Raw genomic sequence first — 12,345 nt, 5'->3', positions numbered from 1 at the left:
CAAACTTGGCTCTGTTTACCCAGCCGCTCCAGAAGGGAGTAGAACCTCATCTAGGAATCCACAGTGTGCAAGGGACACCTGCTACGTCCCCACTCACTTCCTCAGCGTCCACTCCAGGGCCTCCCGGTCAGTCCGAGCCTCCTGCAGACGACTGCTCATCTTGGCCAGGAAGCCCTCCAAGTTGCCTGCCAGCTGGGGCTCCTGCTGATGCAGCTCCCCCCACAGCTTCCAGATCTCAGCCTGCCTGGAGTACGGGAACCTCCAGAGATTAGATACCGGAGGACCAGGAAGTGGGGGGCTTCTGTAAGCCCAGGCTAGCTTCAAACTTGCTATGAAGCAGAGAATAACCTTGAACTCCTGATTCTCCTGCCTCCAGCCCCCAAAGACCGGGATTACTGTGACCTAGTTTATGTGGTGCTGAGGATGGAGCCCACAGATGGGTTCGTATATGCTAGGCAACCATTCAGCCCAGTGAGCCACATCCCCACCCCTAGTCCTCGGTTCTAATGACAGCACTCCCTGGGACTTGGGGACCTGAAACACAAAATTCTACCAACAATACTACAAAGCTTAACTCAAGTAAGTGCCACCTCCTCCTGGGACATTTCCATAGTGAGCTGGCTGGCCCTTGAACCCCATACTCCTTGTGAGTGAGTGGTTAATTGGGGGTGGGGTAGATTTGGGAGTCCCACAGCTCAAGGCTTCCATCCACCTCCTCTCTTCTCCCGTTTTGAAGTTGCGTGGTTTCTAGCAAGCCTTTACCCTCCTTGTGCTCACTGGAAAACTAAGAAGGCCAATACTTGCCAAGCAAGATTGTTTGGGGAACGAGACACGCCAAGGGTGAGTGCCAGCCCCGGGGCCCTGCCCACGGTTGGCACTCGGTACATACTACTTTCACATGGACTTAATTAAGTCATGAAGACAGCCAGAGGGCGAGGGAGCAGGGCCAAAGCGCCAAGTGGGTAAATGGCTCCCTGCTCCACCTGCTCTGCCAGCCGACGCCCCAGCTCCCTCCCAGCCCATCCCACAGCCGCAGCCCCACCCTCTGAACCAGGGAGCAATCTCATCCTTCAGAGGCCCGTGGGCAGAGTAGTGAGTGGGAGACAGTGGCCGAGGGGGAAGCTGGCTTTGTAGGCCTCAGGGTTGCAGCGACTCAGGAAGGGCCCGGCCCCCCTTCTGGGCACATGTGACAATTCTCGTACACCCAGGGCCTGAGCCCAGGACTCACGGCAGAAATTGATCTCCTCTCTCCAAACCCACCCAGCCCAGAGCACCCCCATGTTTGAAGTCACCCTACTGAGGGACCCTTAGGGAGTCTCCAGGTCCCCCTCAGAGGTGATGCTCCAACTGGCTGACCTTTCTAGAGTGTGGAGAGAGAGGACCCTCTAGGCATGCTGTAGCAAGGAACAGAGGTCAGAGGTCACACACTATCACGTGGATAAGCTGGGGTCTGCACCCAGTCCTACCCTGAGCCCTCACCCCTACCATCCCGCAGGGCCTTACTCAGAAAGGGAGTGGCCGGTCCCCATCTGCCCTACAAGCACCCGGAAGGCCTCCTTCTCTTCGGCATGGGCCTCCTCGAGGGCAGGCAAGCTGAAGGTCGCAGATACTGGTTGAGAGAGCGTGGGCTGCTTTCTGCGGAGCCTGTGGGTACTGGGGCTGGAGCCAAAGACATTTTCTGGGGGACAGAGGGGAACAGAGGGGCGATGAGGCTCTGATATCCCTTGAACCCCACCCCCCACATTTAAACAGGGACACATTCATGCGTGCCTCAGATCAGCCTTGGTCGCCTCATAAAGTGGGAGTGCCCATTTCGCACATCACCTGAGGCCCCAGAGATGCCTAGAGAGTCTCTGGAAGTCACAAAGCAGCTCCAGGGTAGCTAACAGGTTTTTCACCCACTCAGGAAGTATTCATTGAGCATTCACTGTGAGCTGGTGATGGAGTTCACCCAAATCCCAGGCCTTGGGGAGCTGACATTCTAACTCAAGGGTTGAAAAGGATATGTCCTCTCCCACGTGTGTGTGTGTGTGTGTGTGTGTGTGTGTGTGTGTGTGTGTAAGCACACACATGCACCACAGTGTGCATGTAGAAGTCAGAGGACAACATTCAGAAATCAGTTCTCTCCTTTGACCAAGTGGGTTGTGGGGATTGAACTCAAGTCCTCAGGCTTGGTGGCAATCACCCTTACCCACTAAGCCATCTTACGGGACCTTTTTCTTCTTTTCCATAAAACAAATTTGTTAAGTGAGGTGCCTCCACCTCCTCTCTGTCCCCCATGCCACCCTCTGGGACCTGGAGCCTGGAGTTGCCTTGGCTGAGGCTGGAAAGTGACCTCTTGGGGTGAGGGGGGCAGTTGCAGCCCCTGGCCTCACATCAAAGCCAGGAAGCTTTTTATCCTCTACATGAAAATGCAGGGAGGGTTCTAGGGGAGCAGCTGAGAGCTCTCAGATGTAGTGAGGGCCCCCTGGCCTGTCACACAGCCCAACACTATTCTAGAAGCCTCCAGGGCCCTCCCAGACATACTGAGTCCAGAGCTGAATTCTTCCAGCGACAGCCGGCCCCTGTTCTCGGTGTCTACCCAGTCAAATATCATCTGCGGCTCCTCGCTCCCCACGAAGCTGAACTTGGCCTCCTGAAAGGAAGGAATGAGTCAGTTGGCCACTGTTCCTGCAGGAAAGGCTGTGCACAGGAGGGGAGGTGCCTGTCTTCAACCACCCTGCTTGCCTTCTTCCCAGGGCAGGGTCACTCGGGGCCTGCCCTGCAGTTCCCCACACCACACTCGGCATCCTTCAGTAGGACCCTGAGCAGGCTCCAAGTCACCTCCTTATCACCCCCCAAAATCTGCACTGATGTGTCCCCCCAGCCCTTGGTGGGATGGCTTTGAACGCCATCTGGTACTTGTTTGTTTGGGGGGTGAAAATAGGGTCTCTCTCTATTATGTAGCCCTGGCTGTACTGGAACTCACTCTATAGGCCAGGCTAGCCTCAAACTCACAGAGATGCACCGGCTTCTGCTTCCAGAGTGCTGGGATCAAAGATGTGCAGCATCCTGTCCCTTAGCCACCTGATGCTTGTAATGCACCACATCAGCACGTCCTTCCAGCGTGACCCAGGGACAAGGGCCATGCAAGCGTTTGCACCTGTGGCTCTCGGGTTGCATGACTGAAGTGTGTGTGGGGGGGGGGTGTGGGTGTGGGTGTGTGTGAGTGTCAAAAGCACTGTGTTCATTTGAAATCACACATTCAGAATCTGAGATGCTTCCGGCAGAGCTTGCCCCTCCCCCCCCTCCACCGTGTGACCTCACTGCAACCACAGTTCTAAACACAACATCTGCATATTGTACGTGCTGTCACACAGCAGCAGTGAACCCTGCCCGAACCACCGTGGCTCAGAGTTGAGGCTACACTATGTCTTGAACTGCAGTGTTCTGACTTCTCAAGCAAAGTGTTCTGCCATTAGAAAAGCCGTGACGAGCAGGGAGTGGTGGCGCCCACCTTTGATCTCAGCCCTTGGGAGGCAGAGGCTGGTGGATCTCTCGGTGTGTTTGAAGCCAGCTGGATCTACATCCTGAGTCCCAGGACAGCTTATACTACATGGAAAGACACTGTCTCAACACCACCACAGCCCAAAAAGAAATAAGAAGAAAGAAGCCGTAACAATGTTTCAACTATGGAAGACAAAGACATTTAGTATTTTCTTAGCAGCATTCTTCATCATGTTAATATCAAATCTGTATGTCTGGACTGTATTCTGTTAGAATGCTTCATTTTAAAAATTGCTGTTGTGTGTCAGGTGGTGGTGGCCCCACACCATTAATCCCAGCACTCAGGAGGCAGACGTAAGCGGGATCTCTGAGTTCCAGGCCAGCCTGGTCTCCAAAGTGAGTTCCAGGACAGCCAGGGCTACACAGAGAAACCCTGTCTCAAAAAAAAAAAAAAAAAAAAAAAACTAAGAAAAGTTTTAAAAATTGCTGTTATCAACAGGAGAGATGGCTTCAGTGGCTAAGAACCTGACTTGCTGTTTCAGAGGGCCTGAGCTGGGCTCCCTCCCAGCAGTCAGAGGGGACTCACAACAGCTGTAACTCTAACTCCAGGGGATCTGACTCTCTCTTCTGGCCTCTGCAGGTACCAGCAGCACTCACAGGCACATCCGTGCATGTGTTTGTGGAGGCCAGAGGACAACCTTGGCCGTTGATCCTCAAGTACTACCCATCTTGTTTTGAGAGTCCCTGACTGTTCTGGGGCCCTCCAAGTAGGCTAGGCTGGCTGGCAAGTCCTGGGGACCTGCATATCTCTGCCTCACCAGATCTGGGACTGTAAATGTGTCTCCGTAAATGTTTGATGCGTACATCTATTTTATAGGCCTATATTCCCAGATATTGTAAAATATTTCTCCGGTGAAAAAAGCCAAGTGGAAAAAGTGTAAGAAGCCATGTGCTCGCTAGACCACAGAGTGCGGCCAATTCACCTCACAGAACTGATCAAGGCAGAGTCATGTGTGAACTTGCAGATTCTGTCCAGGAACATTGTAGATAATTTCTGTCTGATGAGACAGATAACTCCAAGATTTATGGCCTGTTGGACTTTCACTAGCTGTAAAAAAAAAATCTAATTCAGTGGTCTGGCTCTAATCTGTCTTTGTTAAGTTGCCCAACTTTTTAACATGCTCTTTGAACCATGCATAACGCTAATTAATGTGTTAAATAAAATCTCTGAGGGCTTGGCATGTGGCATGGTGATGGAGCACTCATCTAGCATGGAAAGAAAAAAAGCACCCCACTTTGACAGGAGCCCCATTTTGACCGGAGCCTGTTCAGTATTTGCCCATAGGTCATGATTTTACTTTCTGAACAATTACCTCTCGTTATCCTCGGAGGGTGCAGGGCGAATTCACCCACAGAGAAGTAGGAAGCATTACCACGCAGGGGCACCTCAGGGCGCTCTGAGCCCCAGGACTTCTTGGCTCTTAGTGGGGATCCTAAGTGTCACGGAGTTTTAGGGCTTTGTTGCTGTTGGTTTTGGTTTTTTCTAGATGAGATCTCTTATAGCCCAGGCTGGTCTCAAACTCACTATGTAGCCAAGGATGACCCTGAACTTCTGAGCCTCTGGCCTTCATGGCCCAAGTGCTGGGATCACAGGTGTGCTGGACAGTTTTATGTCAATTTGACACACAAGCGAGAGTCATCAGAGGAGCCTCAGTTGAGAAAATGCCTCCATAAGATCAGGCTCTAGGCAAGCCTGTAGAGCATTTTCTTTTTTTTTTTTTTTTTTTTTTTTTTTTTTTTTTTTTTGGTTTTTCGAGACAGGGTTTCTCTGTGTAGCTTTGCGCCTTTCCTGGGTCTCCCTCTGTAGACCAGGCTGGCCTCGAACTCACAGAGATCCGCCTGCCTCTGCCTCCCGAGTGCTGGGATTAAAGGCGTGCGCCACCACCGCCCGGCTAGAGCATTTTCTTAACTAGTGACTGATGGGGAACAGCCCAGCCCGCTGTGGGTGGTGCCATCCCCGGCCTGGTGGTCCTGGGTTCTATAAGAAAGCAGGCTGAACATGCCACAGGGAGCAAGCCAGTAAGCAGCACCCCTCCACGGTCAATGTCTGTCTGCATCAGCTCCTGCCTCCAGTTCCAGCCCTGCTTGAGTTCCTGTCCTGACTTTTTTTTTTTTTGATTTTTCGAGACAGGGTTTCTCTGTGTAGCTTTGCACCTTTCCTGGAACTCACTTGGTAACCCAGGCTGGCCTCGAACTCACAGAGATCCACCTGGCTCTGCCTCCCAAGTGCTGGGATTAAAGGCGTGCGCCACCACCACCTGGCCCCTGTCCTGACTTTGTTCAGTGATGAACAGTGATGTGGAAATGTAAGCCAAATTTTATTTGTACTGAAATGTGATTTTAATTGTATGTTAATAAATAAAGTTGCCCAGGGGTCAGAGCTATTAGAGCCATAGCAAAAGCTGGGCGGTAGTGGCGCACGCCTTTAATCTTAGAACTTGGTAGGCAGAGCTAGGTAGATCTCTGTGTGGTCAAGGATACAGCCAGCATTGGAGACACACGCCTTTAATCTCAATACAATAGAAGACCTGGAGGGCTGTACAACAGACAGTGATGAGGCAGTCATGTGGTTGGTTTTACAACCAATGAGAAGGCAGAACAGAAAGTCTATATAAAGACAAACACATAGGAAGTAGCTCTCTTTTGGAGAGGTCTCTTGGCTTAAGAGGCTAGCTGCAGCAGGCGGGTAAGGCTCTTAGCTCTGATCTCTTGGCTTTCTTCTTTGCATTGGTTCTGTGTTTCTTATTTAATAAGACGGTTGGTTACATCTACACATTCTTCTCCAGGTTGCATTTGGGTACCATGTTCCATCACAGCAATAGTCACCTTAACTAGGACAACAGGCGTGTGCGACCACCCACCTCTTCTTCCACTTCTGTGCCTGTTCTGAGTTCAAACTCAGCTCACCAGGTTTGTGTAACAAGCTCCCTTAGACGCTGTGCAGGTGGCCTGGGGGTCCAGAGGCTTCAGACCCCTGGGGCTGCAGCACCAGGAGGGTTTGAGCCACCCGATGTGGGCATTGTGAATCAAGCCTGAGTGCTCTCAATGAGTGCTATAGGCTCCTAATGCTGAGCTATGCTCCAGCCCCCTCAGGTTCTAATCTTTAAAACCACAAAAAGCAGGGCACCTGGCTTAGGAAAGAGCTGAATTCCCTCCCAATCACGTCACCTTCTCCTGTGGTTTTCTCAAAATATATTGTTTCCCTGTGCTCTCTTTCTCTTCCTCCCCATCCCCCTCACTTTTATCTTTAACTGAGCATACTGGCACACTCCTGTAATCCCAGCATTTGGGAGGCTGAGGCAGGAGGATTGCTGTGAATTCAAGTCCACTCTCAGCCATACAGTGAGACACTATCTCAAAAAAACCAGAAGGCGGTCTGGTGAGATTGCTCAGCGGGTTACAGAACTTTCCATGAGAGCAAGCCTCAAGCCCTGACTTCCACGTCCAGAACCAACCGTGCAAAGAGCGGCCCAACTCCTGAAAGCTAACCTCTGACCTCCACCCGTGTACCTTGACACGAGTGTGCCCTCACTCACACATACACTCCCGTAGACACAATAATGATAATATTAATAATAGTAACTGTTAAGCAGCTGAGGTGGGGTGCTGTGGGCGTAGGGCGTAGGGGACTTGCACAAAGTCCAGCCCCACCCCCACAAACTGCATGGTGATGCCCGTGACTCCAGTACGCCAGAGGCAGAGGCAGGAAGATCAGAGCTCCAGGCTAGCCTCAGATCCATAGTCAGTTAAAGGCTACCCTGGGCTCCATGAGACTGCATCTAAAAACAAAGGAGAGAAAGTACCACAGGAAGAGCCATCGCAACAGAAGGGCAAGTGTCTTCCCCAGACCGGGAGGTCACAGGGATCAGGCTGTGTCAGGGCATCTCTCCTGCTCTGTGGGAAGGTTCCAGAGAGTTCTGGAAGCTTTTGCTCATCCACAGCCTCTTCTTGTCTCCAGGGTTGCTACCTTGCAAGCCTACAGTTACCAATGTACCCTGTAGAAGGTGCCACGAAGGTAAGAAACACACAGTCCTCCTGCTGCTGGCTAGACTCTGCTTCCCTTCAGTGGCTGGAAGCCCTGCTGTGTGTGAGCTGCAGGTCTCAGCTTGTGTCTTCAACCATGAAAGACAAGTCCAGGCCTAGGGAGAAAGGACCGGCCCAGGCTCTGCTTCACTTGGGTGCCAGCTTCCACGCTGGCCTTGGGTGCCCTTCACACGATAGGGAGACGGCGGGGTTTGGAGCTGTACGTGCTGGGGATCTAGCTGACCAGTATGGGTTTGTATGCTGTTTGTTATTGTTTTGAGACAAGACAAGTTCTCATTTAGCCTAAGCTGGCCTTGAACTCTCTGTGTGACACCCTTCCAGCTGAGGTCCCCAGACCCTCCCTGATTTTTAGAAGCAGGGTTTCACTATTTCCCAGACTGATGCTGGTTTTGAACTTGAGGCCCCCTGCCTCTGTCGCCCAGCTGCCTAGAGTACGCCACCAGGTCTGGCAGTTCAGCACTCTGTCAATAGATCTGAGAGAAGTTTCTTCCTCTGACTTTTCAGGTTCTTTCTTTCTTTCTTTCTTTCTTTCTTTCTTTCTTTCTTTCTTTCTTTCTTTCTTTCTTTCTTTCTTTCTCTCTGACAGGGTTTTTCTGTGTAGCCCTGGCTGTCCTGGAACTCGCTCTGTAGACCAGGCTGACCTCGAACATTTTAAATTCTTTCCCATCCTTGGCTTGTTTTCTCCGTTAGGACCTTGTTCTAAGCAGTCTGTCTGCCCTGGACTTCCCCGTTTATGGCCCACACCCCACATTCCAGTGCCCTTCAGTCTTTGGGAAACTGAAGCGAAACACCTGGAGTGTTATTTGAATCTCACTTTCCTTCAGAAACCAACAAACACTTTTACTGGCTCTCCTTACATTCCAGAACGTTCTACATTTTGTTTTGTTTGGTTTTGGTTTTGGTTTTTGTTGTTTTGGTTTGGTTTGTTTTATTTGCACAGGTTCAGTAGGCCTTCCTATTTTATCAGGATAGAACTGAATAAATCAATCATGCAACCCAGTACCTCCTTGGAGTGTCATTTTCTATAATGGTCCTCATGTAATCGCCTGTAACAGGCTGGCTCCTAGGGATAGCCTCCAGCTCCTGCTGTGAAACTCTCTCAGGAGGCCTGGGGCCGTGGGGGAAGGAAGGTCATTTCCAGGCAGGAAAACTGGTCAAATCTGCAAGAGTCGCCTGCTGGAGAGTGGAGCTGGGTGTGGAGCCTGACGTTGGATGAAGGCTGACAAACTGTCCCAACATTAGCACTCAAGGGCCCACATTCCAGGTGACCCTTCGGTCCTCCGCTAGTCACCTGGGAGACGCCTCCGGGTATTTCTGTGAGGGACTTTCCAGAGAAGGCTAGTCAGGGAAAGACCCACCGGGAGTGTGGGTAGTGCAGTCCCGAGGGCTGGGGTTCTGGCCTTAAAAAAAAGAAGAAAGCAGCCGGGGGACGAGGAGGAGAAGAAAGAGGAGGAGGAGAACAAGAAGGAGGAGGAGCAGATGAAGGAGAAGGAGAAGGGGAGGAAGAAGAAGAGGAAGGAGGAGGAGAAGAGGAAGAGGAGAAGAGGAAGAGGAGAAGAGGAAGAGGAAGAAGAAGAAGAAGAAGAAGAAGAAGAAGAAGAAGAAGAAGAAGAAGAAGAAGAAGGTGGCAGCAGCGGCAGTGGCAAGCTGAGCACCAGTGCCCATGCCTCTGCTCCCCGACTGGACATCATGTGACCGTCTGCCTGGCTCTCCTGCCGCCCTGCCTTCCCCACCATGATGGACTGAGCCACCATAAGCCCTTTTTCCCTGAAGTTGCCTCTGTCAGGTTTCATTTCAGGTTCCCTCTGCTGTGGCAAAGGAAAAAGGAATTCAAGCAGCTGGTCGTCCAACAGAAAGAAACATCAGCAACGGAGGCCTTGAAAGCTCCACCTATCCATATGGAAATTTCTAGACAGGAGCTAATTTTGGTCTAAGTGTTGGTTTTGCAGCTTAAATCTAAGGAGGCTCATGTGTTTATACCCCGGCTTCACCTATAGCAGTAACTAAGGTCAACCCAACCATCTCGTCACACATCAAGAAGCACAGGAAATTATTTATAACCACAAGAAAAATGATCTGAAACTTGAGAATAAGACAAAAAGGTAAGATCAGTCTGTAATTATCCAGAGGTGGGAACTGGCCACACACTGTTCAGACCAGGGGAGTGGACTGGTCATCTCCCTGTTTTTCTTTTGTTTTTGAGACAGGATCTCACTATGAAGGCCCGGCTAGCCTGGACCTCTGTATGTAGATGGCCTCCTTGATGAAAAGGTCTAGACTCAGGCCAAGAGAAGGCTTTGTTGTGGTGTAAAGCAATCTCTGAACCTAAACATTCCTCCCAGTAGGCAGAGGAAGTCATGAGACTCTCCTGGCTTGAGTCACGTGTCCAGAGAAGCTGACCCTTGGAAGACTCTGGAGGGTCCCTCCCTAGCTTTACAGAGAGGTAAACAACTCCTGAGCAGCCTGCTGCGAAGTCGGGATCCCTGGACTGTGGTGCTGCTGTAAGCTGTGCAACGCTCCAGGGCTGCAGCTTTGTGAGCTGTCACCCCTGTGGGGGCGGGCTCTTTGATGATGCAGCTGCCCCGGGGTCGTCTCTGCTCCTGTCAGTCCTCACGCTGCTCCTGTTAGACACCCCAACAAAAACTCATTGGTTCAACCAAGTTGGCTCTTGGTCCGCTGTTGAGTCCCTGATTGGAACTAGCAGTGCTCTGTGTGGTGTTTGTGTGTGTGTGTGCGTGTGTGTGTGTGTGTGTGTGTGTGTGTGTGTGCGTGCGTGTGTGTGTGTGTGGTGTGTGTGTGTAGTGTGTGTTTTGCACCTCCTCAGAAAAAGTCTGTCACATACTGTCAAGCAAGCCTGATGATCTGAGTTTGATCTCAGGACCCCATGTAAAAGCAAGCTAGATTTGGGTGACTTGTCTGTAATCCCAACTCTTCTACTCCAAGATGGGAGACAGAGACAGGAGGATTGGCCAGGAGCTCACACAGCACAGAGGCGGAAGCAAGAGAGACCCTGCCCCCCACCCTGACACACAAACACACCCATGCAGGAACACACACACACACCCATGCAGGAACACACACACACAATCTTATTTTTAAAAGTCCCAGACTTACTGAAGTCACTCATTATCTTAAGAGTTTCATCTAGGAAAGATGAAGTCAGTTTCTGGCAAGGGTTTAGGAGTCGTTGGACATTAGCCATTTTTTCAAATTGAACTCAGCAATCTTACCCTAACACCTTCCCGTCAAACTGCCTATGAGTATCCAGTGCAAGGGCTCTGGGCACTAGTCATGACATTTTACTAATCCCTAGTTAATTAATAATGAACTAGATAAGATCTCTCTTGGCTGGTGAGATGGCTCCCCGGGTAAAGGTGCTTGCCTCTAACCCTGACAACCTGAGTTTAACCCTGGTGGATGGAGAGAACCAATTCACACAGGTCGCCCTCCGAACTCCGCACGTGCACTGTGGCGTGCATACCTCCTACCCACATACACCCAGGTAAATAAATGTGCTCGATGAGTAGCGAAGGCTGACTTCACACTCCTGACCCTCCTGCCTCCACCTCCTGAGTGCTGGGATCGCAGGTGTGTGCTCCAACACACAGTTTATCCGGTGCTAAAACCTGAAGCTGGGGCCTTGTGCATGCCAGGCAGGCACTCTACCAACTGTGCCACATTCTCGGTCTCCATGGCAACCGTCTTAACGGGGAAAGGACAAAAGGGAGGGTGGAGTGACACCCAGAAGTAACATCAGACCCATCAAGAGAGCGACCCACACGGGCCCTTTTGCAATGAGGGAGAAGAAGTCCTCCGCCACCTAGGTCTGGACCACAGGCTTCCAGCCTCTTAGTGGGACCCACGACTATGGCCACTCTCGAGGTTTACACTCATCAGCCTACTTTGGTTCCCAGGGCTCTGACTGCTCCCCAAGATGAGCATCTCTGCTCTAAACACCTCAGTCAGGTGGGGTGGAGCCTGTCTGTCATCCCAGCACTGGGAAGGCCAGGGCAGAAGGCTGAGAGTTAGAGGCCAGCCTGAGCTACATAGAGAGACCTGTCTCAAAAATCTCTCACAGCAGAGCGGTCGTGTCGCACGCCTTTAATCACAGCACTTGGAGGGAGGGGGAGTACAGAGGCAGGCAGATCTCTGTGAGTTCGAGGCCAGCCTGGTCTGCAGAGCAAGTTCCAAGACAACCAGGACTACAGAGAGAAACCCTGTCTCAAAAAACAAAACAAAAATTCTCTCACAAGAACTGGGAAGACAGCCAGCCCAGCAGTTAAGAGTGAATACTACTCACCAGGCGGTGGTGACGCACGTCTTTAATCCCAGCACTCAGGAGGCAGAGCCAGGCAGATCTCTGTGAGTTTGAGGCCAGCCTGGGCTACAGAGCAAGATCCAGGACAGCCAGAGCTACATGGAGAAACCCTGTCTAGAAAAAAACCAACCAACCAACCAAACAAACAAATGAATTCTACCCTTGCAAAGGACCCAGGTTTGTTTTTCAGCACGCATGCTGGGTGGTTCACAACTGCTTATAACTCCAGAAATCTCTTCTGGACTCTGAGGGTGTCTGTACATCACCATACACATATCTATACACATATACATATTACTAAAAATAACAGAAATAGCGAAGCATAGTAGTGCACTCCTTTAATCCCAGCACTTGGGAGGCAGAGACAGGAGGATCTCCGTGAGTTCAAGGCCAGCCTGGTCTACAGAGTGAGTTCTAGGACAGCCAGGGCTGCACAG

General features: G+C 51.2%; 1 protein-coding gene across 1 annotated transcript in view; it reads right to left on the bottom strand.

Annotated features, from left to right (window-relative positions):
* The window catches only part of Rab44 (RAB44, member RAS oncogene family), a 36,768-nt gene that overhangs the window by 17,786 nt on the left and 6,637 nt on the right, over positions 1 to 12,345 (bottom strand). Inside the window, exons 3-5 of the mRNA XM_052744454.1 lie at positions 2,527 to 2,635; positions 1,504 to 1,678; positions 98 to 244 (exon numbers count right to left, since the gene is read on the bottom strand). Of these exons, the coding sequence (XP_052600414.1) occupies positions 98 to 244; positions 1,504 to 1,678; positions 2,527 to 2,635 (431 nt within the window). The remainder of the gene's footprint in view (positions 1 to 97; positions 245 to 1,503; positions 1,679 to 2,526; positions 2,636 to 12,345) is intronic.

The sequence above is a fragment of the Peromyscus californicus genome, unplaced genomic scaffold (genome assembly GCF_007827085.1).
Source record: "Peromyscus californicus insignis strain IS unplaced genomic scaffold, ASM782708v3 Scaffold_19__1_contigs__length_69161282, whole genome shotgun sequence".
NCBI lineage: Eukaryota > Metazoa > Chordata > Mammalia > Rodentia > Cricetidae > Peromyscus > Peromyscus californicus.
The sequence above is the reverse complement of the archived record's forward strand: the minus strand, read 5'-3'. Positions and strand labels throughout refer to the sequence as shown.